Source organism: Cystoisospora suis (genome assembly GCF_002600585.1).
Source record: "Cystoisospora suis strain Wien I chromosome Unknown contig_379, whole genome shotgun sequence".
Classification (NCBI taxonomy): Eukaryota; Apicomplexa; class Conoidasida; order Eucoccidiorida; family Sarcocystidae; genus Cystoisospora; species Cystoisospora suis.
The window spans coordinates 480-13,138 of record NW_027153180.1 but is presented as its reverse complement, the minus strand read 5'-3'; the positions used below and the strand labels follow the sequence as shown (position 1 = coordinate 13,138).

The following is a 12,659-nucleotide window of genomic DNA, read 5'->3' as shown; positions in this document are numbered from 1 at the left end:
GATTAAAGATAAGCAGATAGAATGGAGATAGATCATAGATAGATTAGAGATAGTCAGAGAGATTAAAGATAGACAGATAGAGTCAAGATGGATAGATAGATAGATGAAAGATAGGGAGAGAGATTGAAGATAAACAGATACGTCAAAGATACATAGGCGGATAAATCAAAGAGAGCCAGATAGAAGAGACAGATCAAAGTAGGCGACTAGATAAACGACGGATAGGGGGGGTTCCTATAGAAGGTCTGGACGTCTTTTGTTCTGCATCTCTCTATTGGATTCTCTATTGTGTGTGTGTGTGTAGCTACTTCTTGTATCGATTTCCTCGCAATGGATTTGCATCGATGATTAAGAGTGGATCGAAAGGAAGTAACGTAAACTTCGCTATGATCTCTGTGTTCCTTGGTAAGAAGACATTCTCAAGAAGACCAGAGACAGACGAACAGACAGAATTACAGATTAATACAGAGATAGACAAAGAGAAAGAGAGAAGAGAGAGACTTGAAAACGGTGTAGGGCGAAAGAGTCTTCTTCTACCCGTCCGCGTCACAGAGAGACAGAGAGACAGACAGAGACAAGAGTGAAGACTGGAGACGTCTCTCAGGCAAAGTTCTCTCCATGTAGTCTCACTCGTCTTCTTCACTCGCCTATTTCTACATATATATATATATATATACGCACATGCATACATACATACATACAGCAAGATAGCTCTAGGTGTAGATAGACACGAAGGATTTCGACGGGATTGAGAGAATGTGTATCTTACTGTTTTCCCAAGCAATAGTAGCATTGTTGAAGAGAGACTCCTCGGGTGCTGACATACATGTACCTACACTCTACACACGTCTATGAGGTGCATGCACTTTGCTAGAGAAGAAGAGACACGCCTCATTCTTCCGAAGACTGTGTACGTTTGTCTTTTGAAGTCCACCCCACTCTTGGAAGAAGAGAGAGAGAGAAAGAATAGATAAAAGACCACAGAAAAGAGAGAAAGCAGAAATGCAGGGCTGGGCCTTAATAAGATCTCTAGTGTTCAACATACAGAGAAATGACTCTTTCTTCTTTTCTTCCTTTCTTTCTTTCTTTCCTGGTCTTTCTGTTCAGGTCAGCAGTCTCTTGAAGGACAGCGTGTGAAGTTTATGACGAGCGATCGATCTCTCCCTTCTTTCCGCCCATACGACTTCGGCAGCCGAGCTCGCGGATTCATCACCTCATCTTTTCTCTCAGGTAAGACCGAAAATCTCCATCTAAAGTAAAACAAGACGGAAGATAAAAGGAGATTCTTACACGTCTCCTTCCTTTCTTTCTTTCTTTCTCACTCTTTCTTTCTTTCTTTGCTAATCAAGTGGATGGCTCTGAATGCGTTTAAGGCTGATGACTGAACCCTTCTTTCTCTTTTTCTCTTCGTGTATATCCGATGTTCTTTCTTAGCTTTTCTCTTCCTCGATAAGGACAACCCTAGTTGTGTCTCTATAGAGTTGACTTCGAAACATGTAGATACTTACGAGGAGATGTAAAGATACCTCTGATCTTCTCCTCTTTCAAGAGCTTCTCTCACGTCGTGTACAGCGACGAAGAGATCTTTCTATCGTCCCGCGACGAACTGGTCGAGATCTTTATACGTACGTTGTATTCTAGATTTCATGAAGCTGTTCCTCTTTCTCCTTTCTTTCTTTTTCTTTTTTCGTGGGTACGTAGGATTGAAGGAAGAAGAATACTTCTTTCATTGCATGGCGGGTCGTGAAGGTTTGGTGGATACTGCAGTCAAGACAGCGACAAGTGGATACCTTCAGCGAAGTGTGATTAAAGGCTTAGAGGCTCTAACGGTTCGGTACGACGGAAGTGTACGAGATTCAGACGGCTCGATCGTGCAGTTCATCTATGGAGATGATGGTCTCGATCCCGCGCATCGCTTAACTTTCGAGAAGATTCAGTAAGAGAAAAGAAGGAAAAGGAACAGAACTCCTCCTCCTCCTTTCTTCTTCCACCTCGGCTAGTGAGAGAGAAATCATTTTACTCCTGTGGTGTACAGACACCGGGTGATGGTCTACGATATATCTGTATAGGAGATGGATGGATCCTCGAATGGATATATCTCCTCGTAGCTAGCTAGCTACCTTGCTAGATCACCTATATATACTACGGTTTGAATGGACGCTCTACTCCTATCTTTCTCGATTCATAGGTCGAGGTAAATTGATAGGTAGGTAGTAGATGTATCAAGCCAAAAGAAAAGCGAGGCGTCTGAGAGACTGATAGTGGTGTAGAAGGAAAGAGCTAGGAATGTTTCTGAAGGTGAGGGAAATCAGGAGAGGGGGGGAGAACAAGAGGAGAGGATGAGAACAAGAGGAGACCAAATGATGATGTCGATTGAAGGTCGAAAGCATGCAAAAGGACATCTCAAGGTGAACAGATCGCCCATGTAGAGATTTCTCGTCTCTTCCACACACGCCAACTGAATATCTTGGTATCTGCACTCTACCTAGTGAGTCGATTTATACATGTAAGAGCACCTGTATGATAATGTCTATCGGTGCTGAAGATACACACTTCCGCCATCTAGGTCTCTCGTGCCGTTCGTCTTCTTCTTCTTCTTCTGCCTAAGTAAGCCTCGGGCTGCAAGAAAGTCTACCTAAGCGTGAGAGACAGAGGAGACAACTAGAGAAGCAAGTTCCTACAGCTCAGCCAATCTTCGCAGTGTCATCTATAGACATCACCCACAAATACACACATAGGCATGGATTGCCCATCTCCTTTCACACCTTATACACATATACATAGGCACCTTAAAACACAACGACACTCGATTCTCCCGACTCTCTCTCCCTCTGTCTATACACCTGTACATGTATATCTATCTATAGAGAGAGAGAGAGAAATGCTGCTGCTTGGCTACGTGTCTTATGTATCTAAATCATCTGTCGATAGGAGGAAGCATTGAGGGGAGAAAGGAAGGGTGTGTGCTCTTGTCGGGCATTGTGTGGTTCAGCATGGCTCTCGATAATCCTCGTGTTATCGAGAGAGTCTTCAAGAAGCCTTCTGCAACTCGTACAGTCTCCTCGCCTCACACTCCTCCTGCGACCACTAAAGATGACGCCTCCTCTTCTCATGGAGGTGAAGCGAAGAATTCCAAAGAAGAAGAAGAAAGGAGGAGAAGAGCTGCGGGTGAAGGTTCAGGAGCTCATGACTTCGATTGTGTCTCTCCGCTAACTCGGCTAGGCCAAACCTCCTTCAAATTTGAAGGGGAGATGAGAAGTGTACGTCCCGTCATGTATATGCCTCTGTAGCTCCACATATACATATGCATATAGTCACTTATATACATACACGCCTGTCGGTCCCTCTCTCACTACATATCTGTATGTATAAATATACAAGCATACGCAAATTGAAGTATATATATATATCTATCTACATACGTACCGATATATATTCATATATATGTATACAAATATACGCACGGAAAAGTATATATACATATCTACATGTGTACATCCATGTGTATAGATCTGTCGCAGGGCCCTCGGGGGGTGGAACCTGTTTTGTCCTCATTTCCTCTGGAGGATCTTTTCCTCTTTCTTTCCTTCTCTCCGACGTTTCTCTTCGTTTTCTTCTTCTTCTGCCTTTTCTTCTGAAGCGTCATGTCTTTTAACGTCTCCTGTGTATGAGAGAAGGAGTAGAGAACAAGCCATCGATATTTCCTCTCGGCAAGAGAGAAGAAAGCGTCCGTGTCGGGCCTGCTGTATCTCGCTAGCAGATAGAAAAGGCCATACCTGGAAGAAGCGACTGATCAACCGAAAATCTCGCGAGTAGAGAGATCTAAAGAGTGAGTGTACCACATCACATATTCAGGCATCATCTTGCCACGCATATGTCTGTATATGTATATATGACCAGGTATTCCTTCCTTGTCTTTTCTTTCTCCCTATCTTATTCCTCTTGGCTTTCCTTTTCAGATCATCGACAAAGCTATAGCTCGCTATGACAAGCTCCGAGCATCGTATTCTTCTTCCTCTTCATCCTGTAGTAGGAGTGGTGGAGATAAGACTTCTCATATGCCGCATAAGAAGAAAAAGAAGAGAGAAGGAGGAGAGGAAGAAGTTGCTAAAGATCAGTATGACCTGCAGGGAGGAGAATTCGCAGAAAAAGATACAAAGAAGGCTTCTTCTTCTTGTGAAGTCAGCCGAAGAATCGGTCTTGAGAGAGATGAGTTAGATCAGATTCTTCGAGTTATCTATCATAAGTGCTGTACACCTCCTGGCGAAGCGGTCGGGTGTGTCGCTGCGCAATCTATAGGAGAACCTGCAACGCAAATGACTCTTAATACATTCCACTTGGTAAGAAGAAGAAGAAGGCGATCAAAAGAAACCGAAGGGAAGGGGAAGAAAGTTCAGAAACTCTCTCCAATAGGGCTGGCTAAAAGGCTTTCTATTTCAAGATACTCATCTACGCGTGGGTGTATGGACAGAGATAGATAGATAGATTAAAGATAGATCGATAGATAGATTGAAGATAGATAGATAGAGTATAGATAGGTAGATCAAAGAAAGAAAGAAAGACAGATAGATAGGAGGGGTGGCAGATAAGAGACAGGGACCTTTATGGAGATGCATGTGTCACTCTTTGATATCAGACCATATATAAAGGGACTCTATACATATCTATATAATACGTGTGTCTTGCTAGCATATATCGTATGTGCTGATGCTTGTCTTATGTCTCTCATTTCTTCACTTCCCCATTACCAGGCAGTGAACTGCTTCCCTTCTATTAGCCCAGTATGAAGGTGATAGATAGTGTCTATCATCGGGTCCTGTATATACCCGACAGAAGGAGAATGTGTATGCATTGGGTGAGTGATGTATGTACACAGGCAGGTCATGGAGCGGCCAACGTGACGATGGGTATCCCTCGACTGCGCGAGCTTCTTCAACGGGGGGCCGTTACAAAAACCCCAATCTTATACATACCTATCCGTACTGAGGCATTCCCGTCATCTGGCTCGCTTGATATGAAGACTCAGAAGAACAAGAAGGCATCAGGAGAAGGAGAAGACTCAGAGAAGAACGTTGTCTTGGATAATCTTGGCGGAGAGGGAGATGAAGAAGAAGATCGCGCAGCTGAAATTCTCACAAGGAATACGGGGATAGCATTACGAGGCTTCACAACTATCCGGCTGTCTGACTGCGTTCACAGTCTTGGCGTTGAAGCAAATGTCTGCTATCACGTAAGAAGACAACTCGGCTTTTTCTCTCTTTCTTTCTTTCTCGAATAGGAAGGTACATGGAGGGAGGAGTCTTCCTTTATGCGGAGAGGAACGTCTCTTGGTCATTTCGGGCTGCGCATTGAGAGGAGAGACGAACGCGTGGTAGTACCATGTCTATATGTCCAGGTAGAGACATCTGGAGATATATATGTAGACATGGAGAGAGGGAGAGAGAGAGGTGTGTGCATGTGGAGGAAGTCCGGCAGCAGGTGAAGATTTCTGGAAGAGTGTTGTACTTCAGCTGTACGTACAGAGAAGACAAGGGGTGTTTGATGGGTAGGGAGCCGGCCATAGTCTTTTCATTCTTCTTGGAACTTCTGTGCCTATGTGAGGGTTGGAAAGAGAGATGCGGGCAGCTATGTTGACAAGCCGAAGTCTTGTAGACAAGCACATCACAGAAAGACAGATTTCTCAGTGTGTATATCTCTCTCTGTCTCTTTCTCCCTCTCTGTCTCTATAAGTATATGCATGTATGATACACAACACCTAGGAAAGAGAAATGATGTGGGATGTCTCTTCGTAGTCTCTTGCATGCCAGTAGAGAAGTTCGTTTATCAGACATTTCCACGTTCTCAGCCCTTCCTTTTCATCGTCATATCTCCCTGGACGAAGGGTCAGAAGCTCCAGCGTTGGCACCTATCAGAGAAGAATGGAAAGACTTTGAAGAGCCATGGCGGTGTGGAAGGGGTGTGTATCGGCTGCTGCTCTTGTTCCTCTTCTTTTTCTTTCTGTTGTCAAGATGAATCGATCCACCTCGATGCAAGGAGCTGTGAATCCGTCCATTTCGAGGAGTAGAGCTTTTGATAGGTTTGTTTATGTCCTTGCAGAGGAAGGAGAGATTCTTGTGTGCTCTGCTGTTGCGCGTTTTGCCTCTGCCTCGTCTTTCTTTCATGAAAAGAATGATATCCTATCTGCATGTTTCTTTCTAAGGTTGAGAGACAGCCTCGATTTCTTTCTGTCTGTCTTTTACTTCTCGCTACAGCCGCCTGGGTGTTTACGAGGTTGTCCAGCTTTTCATTTACCTCCCTATGCATCGAAACCGAACGGAGCATCGACGTCTCCTCCACCCGTTCTCTTTTCCCGTCTCTATTGGCAGTATGAGGTGTCTCTGCAGCTGGAGAACCTAACCCACTTCTCTCAGATTGTCAGGAGCTTCACACCTGCGCAAGTCTGTACGTTCATCTTGAAGAAGGTCATCAAGACGTTTCTCAGAAAGGTAAGATTGCATAAGAGACCAGANNGGGGGGGGGGGGAAGGGACATAAGTGCGAAGGTAGGAAAGAAAAGCTCGAGAAAGAAACGTTTCATTGGGAAGTCTCTCTTGCCTTTTCCTGTGATCTTTTCTCCTGGTGTGTAATTAAGCTCACTATCTCGCTTCTACATTGTCTCTCCTCCTGTCTCTCCTCTTCCTCTGTCTTGGTCTTGTCCTTTTCATGTCGCTCCTGTTGGGTTTCCCTAGAAGATTATCTAGCTTCTAAAAGCGAAGCTTTGGTCAACGGAATCGAGTGAGAATGAATTTTCCAGGTCCAGCATGTGTCATCTAGGGAGGGGAGAGGTTTTCTTTCTTTTTGTCTGAAAGTCGTTTTCTTCTAGTCGATCTTTTTCTTGCATGCGTTGTGGATGTGTAGTATGTATGGAGGTGTCTGTATATACTTTGAATGCTGATGCATGTGGTGTATGTAAGACATTCACATATGCATAACGAGTTTAGGAAGCAGACGCATGCATGCAGTAGGATTATGTACAAGTACAAATCTTTGCGAATCTATACACAGTATGGGAGAGAACGGATGTGTGAGATTCGATATGTATGTCTTGCGCATGCAGATAATTTGCTTATATATGTCTTTCTGCGGTGGATGCAGGTCACGCGACTGATGGTAGCCTCAGTCGCACATCATGGGCGCTTTGACTTTTCAGAAGGGAAGAGTGATATCCAGACATTCTTCCAAAATTTCATGTGTCAAGATAATAAGCTCACTCAATGGTATGTATAGACACGGGCAGATGCAAGGTGATCTCTCTGCTGCTTCCCCTCTTTACTAGAGGTCTTCGACGTTGATAAAGGATTTCTACACGAAGAATTAACGATGCACAACCTTGGCTTGATGACGATTCTCCGTCTGTACTTTCGGCCGTCACTCTTTCCCTTTGGCTATCTTTCTCTGTTGCGGAAGAAGATTACTCGTTCGTGTGTGGAGGTGCAGGGGCTGGATGGAGAGAGGCTTAGCTGTAGGTTCATCTGGACGTGACCCATGACGAACAGTTGCTGCTGAAGGGGAATTACATATATGCATATAAACACACATGTATATACGTACATACGTATACATACATTGACATACAGATTCATATATCCGTATTCGCACACATGCTTATACACACACATGCATACCTTGACGGGCTCAAGCAGACCGACTATAAGTGGGAAGTCCGGATAAACACATACGACGCAAGACAGTCATCGAAGGTCTACACCCCCGTATACGTTTGTAACTAGACTCACCAGCTTTTTCACGTTTCTCTTTGTAGAGATAAGCATCCGTCGTAGGCTTACGTGTGCCCCTCGATTGTATCTCGATAAGTCTTCCACACATGTATAGCGAGTCCCCTATATACACTGATCCTAAAGCGGTCTGCATGATCATTTATTTATAAAGACCTGCATGTCTCTCAAGACGCTATATATATATATCTCTTTGCGTATATGTAAGATTTCTCAAGCCTCTAACTTGCGAGTCTATGACTGAACTTTGTATGCATCAAGGACGGTCTTAGCTAATCCATTCATACATATATCTACATATCTACATCCACATATATATATATATATATATGTCTATATCATTTTGATACTTGTAGGGACCATCGAAGTAAAGTGAAGGAAGTTTTAAGATCAGCGAAAGTAGGAGATGGCGAGACGTCAAACACGGCGGGTGGGGATGGCGACGGAGGAGTCGATGAGCTCATGGGGAGTGTATCAAGAAGAGGAGGAGACTGTCAAGACGACGAGAAGGATGAGGATTCTAAAGGCAAAAAGTCGCTTGACGATGATGTAGACGATGAGGGAAAACAGAAGAAAGGTATGCCGCCTTTTTTCTATTCTTGACGTTTGATACTACTCCTTATTGCCTTATCGTAGAGATTCCTACTGTAGGGTAGGAGATCTCTCTCTGGCAACAATCGAGAGAGATTGATCCTATCCGATTTTTCTCGTTGGTGCTCCTGTTGCTTCGTGCGTGCTAATTAGCTGGCATTTATACGTACATAGAGAGAGAAGGAGAGAAAGGTTGAAGTGGTGTGCGTATGTACACATGTAGTACACTGTACGTACACCTGGGGTGCCCCGTAGTTGGCATCCTTTTTTCAGCAAGAAAACATCGTTTGTCAGGTCTTTCCGCCGTGTATTCTTCTCGGAGAGTTGCCGAGAAAACGTCGGCTCCAGGGCCCTTCTCCTTCCTGTCTGACAACACACACACACACAAGATCCATCTCCCAAACGTACCTACAAATGTATACACTGTATGTATGGTGAAAGAGAAAGAAGGAAAAGAAAAGAGAAGAAGGAACACGGGGTGTTCGCATCCCTCCATGAGACGACTCTAGTCAATGAGCAACGATAGAGGTCCCCAGGAGATAAGGCATGATGATGCATGGAAAGATCACCCTGGCTTGTTTTCTTGAAGCTTTACACTTGGAGGATAGTCGATTCTCATGGCACTGCGACCGGATGGCTCCTCCTGCTATGAAAGTGTGTCACGTTGTGCATGCATCTATTGTCCTTCATCTTGTACAGGAAAGCGAGGTGAAGATGGAGAAGATGAAGAGGGCAGTGAAGAAGATAGAGATAAGGAAGACGACGACGAGAGTGAGAAAGAGGATGACGATGAGGCTGACGAAAAGAAAGAATTATCAGAAGACGACGACGAAGAAGACGAAGATGGAAGAGGAGGAGCACGTGGCCAAGCGGATGAGGAGGACGGAAGCAATCGAGAGAAGAAATCGGGGAAGCACTCGTTGAAATCTAAGAAAGAAAGGCATGCAAAGGAGAAGACTAAGAAAATGCTGTCCGCAGATACAGATGAAGCTGATACAAGCAGTCCTTCCACGGACTCAGAGAGTGACGACGAAGAAGATACAAGCTCCTCAGAGGATGACGAAGAAGAAGATAAGCACCGACAACAGAATGCCTTGAAGAAACCATCTCGGAAGGAGAAAATCGATATGACGGATGATGATCCAGATGATACCGATGCTGAAGGAAAGACGAAGAAAGCAAATAAGCAGTCGAAGAGGAGAGAAGGCAGAGATCAATTCGCTTCAACGTTCTCTCCTCTACTTCTTTCCTTTACAGACCTACTCCAGACAAAGCACTTCAACATGGTCACACACCTCTTTGAGACCGAGCAGACAAAGGCAGGTAAGAAAAAAACTTCACAAAGAGGTCCTTCAGACAGTCCTCCCCTCCATCTCTCTAACTTACATACTTCAACCACCGCCGCAGTTTGCTCATGCCACTCAATTCATATATGTGTGGTCATACATCTAGGTGTCTAGACATGTATATAGATATGTATATATGCAACTCCATGTGTGGAGAAGTGCGGGTGGGTAGTCCGAGTATGTCTCTGCATCGTATGCACTTGACTTGAGATTTTAGAGGTATCTTTTTTCTCTTCCTCGTTGATTGCATGCGTTCTTTCTCACATGCGGTATCGGTATATGTATGCATGTATGAATGTGTATGTATCAGTGTGTATGCATGAGTATGTAGGTGTCTTGTACATGTCTCTTTTCTAGGTAGATGGTTTGCTTTGCATCTCTGTGTGGGTATGTGGACATCTATGGCGCAGGATGCAAGTGCATATACACCCCAGTCATCATCGGTCTAGACGCCATCTAAGTAGGTTTACGTATTCTTCTCGTTCCGCGCAGCTCACCACTTTGCTGCGTGTCAGATTCTTTCTTTCTTTCTATCGATTTAGAAATAGCTGCTCGGTTTGTAATTCATTTCCCCCTCAAGTTTCCAGGGTCACTCCTGCTGTGAACAGGAAGAGAGGCCGAGGCGAAGAAAGAAGGCAGTCAAAGTCATAGCAAGAAGAAGAATAAGGAAGCTGAAAATGAGCTGGAAAGCATGATCGCTCCTTCACCTATAGAGGATGACGCTCTATGGGTCGATGGACGTCGACAGAAGGGTCTGGTCCTTCTTAATCGAGATAGTAAGGACAGCAAGCATCTTACGACAATATATGTCAGACATCTACAGTGTATATGCGCAGAGAGATATCTCCTGTGTGAAGGTGTCGTTTTTGTATTCCTTGTGTCTTTATTCTTCATGTTGCTCTCGACCATTGCTTCTCTTCACCCTTCTTCTCTCACACGGAGCCACGAATGATGCTATGGCCACGGGGACGTATCTCCTCTCAGATGCACTAGACGATAGCAAGTAAGGGAGAGATCTATCTTATCTTAACCTTATGAAGAGGAGTCCTCCAGTATATGTAAAGTGGTAGTTGTATATGTAGGGGAAGAACATACTCAACAAAGGTTCTCGGAGAAAGAATCGAGTCTTCTTCGGTTTCTTCTTTCTTCTGTTTCTTCTATGCTTTTTCTCTCCGGCCAATGATATTTCTTTCTGTTCGTCTTCGATGTCTCTCTAGGCTGATCTTGCCATCCCCTCTCTCAAGACAAGAGTGTATCTTTAGATCTAAAGTTAAACCCCTCTTCTAGTACTTCATGAGGTGTTTCGCGTCTAGAGGAATGTCCGCTCCTACTGCTTGTCTTTCCAACAAGGGGGAATCGATTCTCTTCAAGCTCTATCCTTCACTTCCCTGTATCGACCCACTCGGCTAGCTGTTATCATGAAACGAAGACAAGTTTGACTCAACCATTTTCTATGCTTGCCGCCATGTGACCACATTCGCTATCTCGCTGTCTATCTATCTCTTTGTATGAGGAGCGATACATCCCTCACTTCCCACATGTATATGAGATGTCTTCTCTTGGGTTTCTTTCTCTTCAGTTGCTTCAGTTCTTCATGAAGTTTTCGTCTGTCCAGAGACTTGGCGTATTGTTGTAAAGTTCGGCTGGCCCGTTGAAAGATGTCCCTAGTAAGGCTTCCCTGTCTGGACTTTTCCTGCCCTTCTCCGTCTTCATTCTCTGAATATCTCAGCTATCTTTGGAACCACAGAAACGGAAAAGCTAACTCAATACGTCCGTTGAGAGACTTGATTTGGGGCTGGTAACATACGCAGAAGAGAGAAAGACAAAAGATGTGTTGGCTCTGTTTTCATTCTCCATAGACTCGCTTAAGGAGAGGAAGAAAAGAAGATTAACGACCTTGGGGTGATCTTTCCTTCCTTTCTAATATGAGGACATGTACATATACATCTCGATATCGATTTTCATCGTATACCCAAGTAGAGCCCCCTAGTGTATACCTAATGTATGGCGGGTCTTTACCGAGCCGAGCTCTCTTTCTCCTCTTCTTTCTTGTTGTAAGAATGGTCACCTTAGTCGCTTGTCTTCATAAGACAGAGGTCTTTTCTTTCTCTCTCTCTCCTTTCTTTTATGCTGTTGATTCCTTCGTAAGAGAGGAGCAAGGTGCTATTCTCTTCCTTGTAGAGAAGACGATACACGATAGACTAGATTTGTTCTTCTGGCCTTCTGTCTTTCGTGCGAGGGGAACTTCTTTCATTCTTCTTGAACTACGGAAGGAAACCAAAATTCAAGTGGAGAAGCTATCACTCTTAATCAGGCGTTTCTCGTTAGTCTCGCTCGGCGCCACCGTCTTTCTTGTTTCTTTCTAGCTCTCTTCTCCTCTCTTGTAGAGTCCAGAGAGGTCATGAGGGAGTGGTCTACTTCTTTCCCATTTCTTATCTTCCTGTTGCACTGAGTGTGTAGGGTAAAGAAGTCGAGGAAAGGCATTAGGATGACGAGGAAGATAGCGAAAAAGATTCAAGTCGAGTAGTCGTATCTATAGAGAGGATGACAGGTGTGAAGTAGCCGCGAGGAGTATCTGAAATACAGACATTTATGTGTATGTATGGGTATCATATGGTAGTATGCTCTGTCCCTTCAGCCGTTTAGAACTTCTCCCAATGTTGACGGGGCTTCTTAAAAAGTGCAAGATGCAACAACCGGAGGGAGTGGCCGCTCCACGTATAGTCCAGGTATGTTATGACGATCAACTATGCAGTATCTTAATACCTTCAAGTATGAAGGATAAAAATAGCCCCGTGCAGCCCAGGGATTGTACCTGCGAAACAACATGGGTGTGTTGCACTTCAAGTTCATTTCTCCCTCTCTTTTTCTCTCTTTTTTATGTGTATACGAGTCCGGTATGTTAAGTATGTGGCGGACCGAATTTGATGGAACGCGAGCTCATAGTC

The 12,659-nt window shown here is 44.3% G+C and overlaps 1 protein-coding gene across 1 annotated transcript in view; it reads left to right on the top strand.

Moving 5' to 3' along the window:
• Positions 1-12,440, top strand: part of CSUI_000971 (dna-directed rna polymerase i rpa1) — a gene marked incomplete at its 3' end in the record, with an annotated part of 16,721 nt that extends 4,281 nt beyond the window's left edge. The window contains exons 4-16 of the mRNA XM_068061177.1: positions 305-405; positions 1,108-1,230; positions 1,702-1,936; positions 2,993-3,260; positions 3,960-4,340; positions 4,877-5,230; positions 6,252-6,485; positions 7,134-7,255; positions 8,131-8,351; positions 9,065-9,688; positions 10,320-10,487; positions 11,291-11,378; positions 12,350-12,440. Of these exons, the coding sequence (XP_067926847.1) occupies positions 305-405; positions 1,108-1,230; positions 1,702-1,936; positions 2,993-3,260; positions 3,960-4,340; positions 4,877-5,230; positions 6,252-6,485; positions 7,134-7,255; positions 8,131-8,351; positions 9,065-9,688; positions 10,320-10,487; positions 11,291-11,378; positions 12,350-12,440 (3,010 nt within the window). The remainder of the gene's footprint in view (positions 1-304; positions 406-1,107; positions 1,231-1,701; positions 1,937-2,992; positions 3,261-3,959; positions 4,341-4,876; positions 5,231-6,251; positions 6,486-7,133; positions 7,256-8,130; positions 8,352-9,064; positions 9,689-10,319; positions 10,488-11,290; positions 11,379-12,349) is intronic.
• Positions 12,441-12,659: the final 219 nt, after the last annotated feature.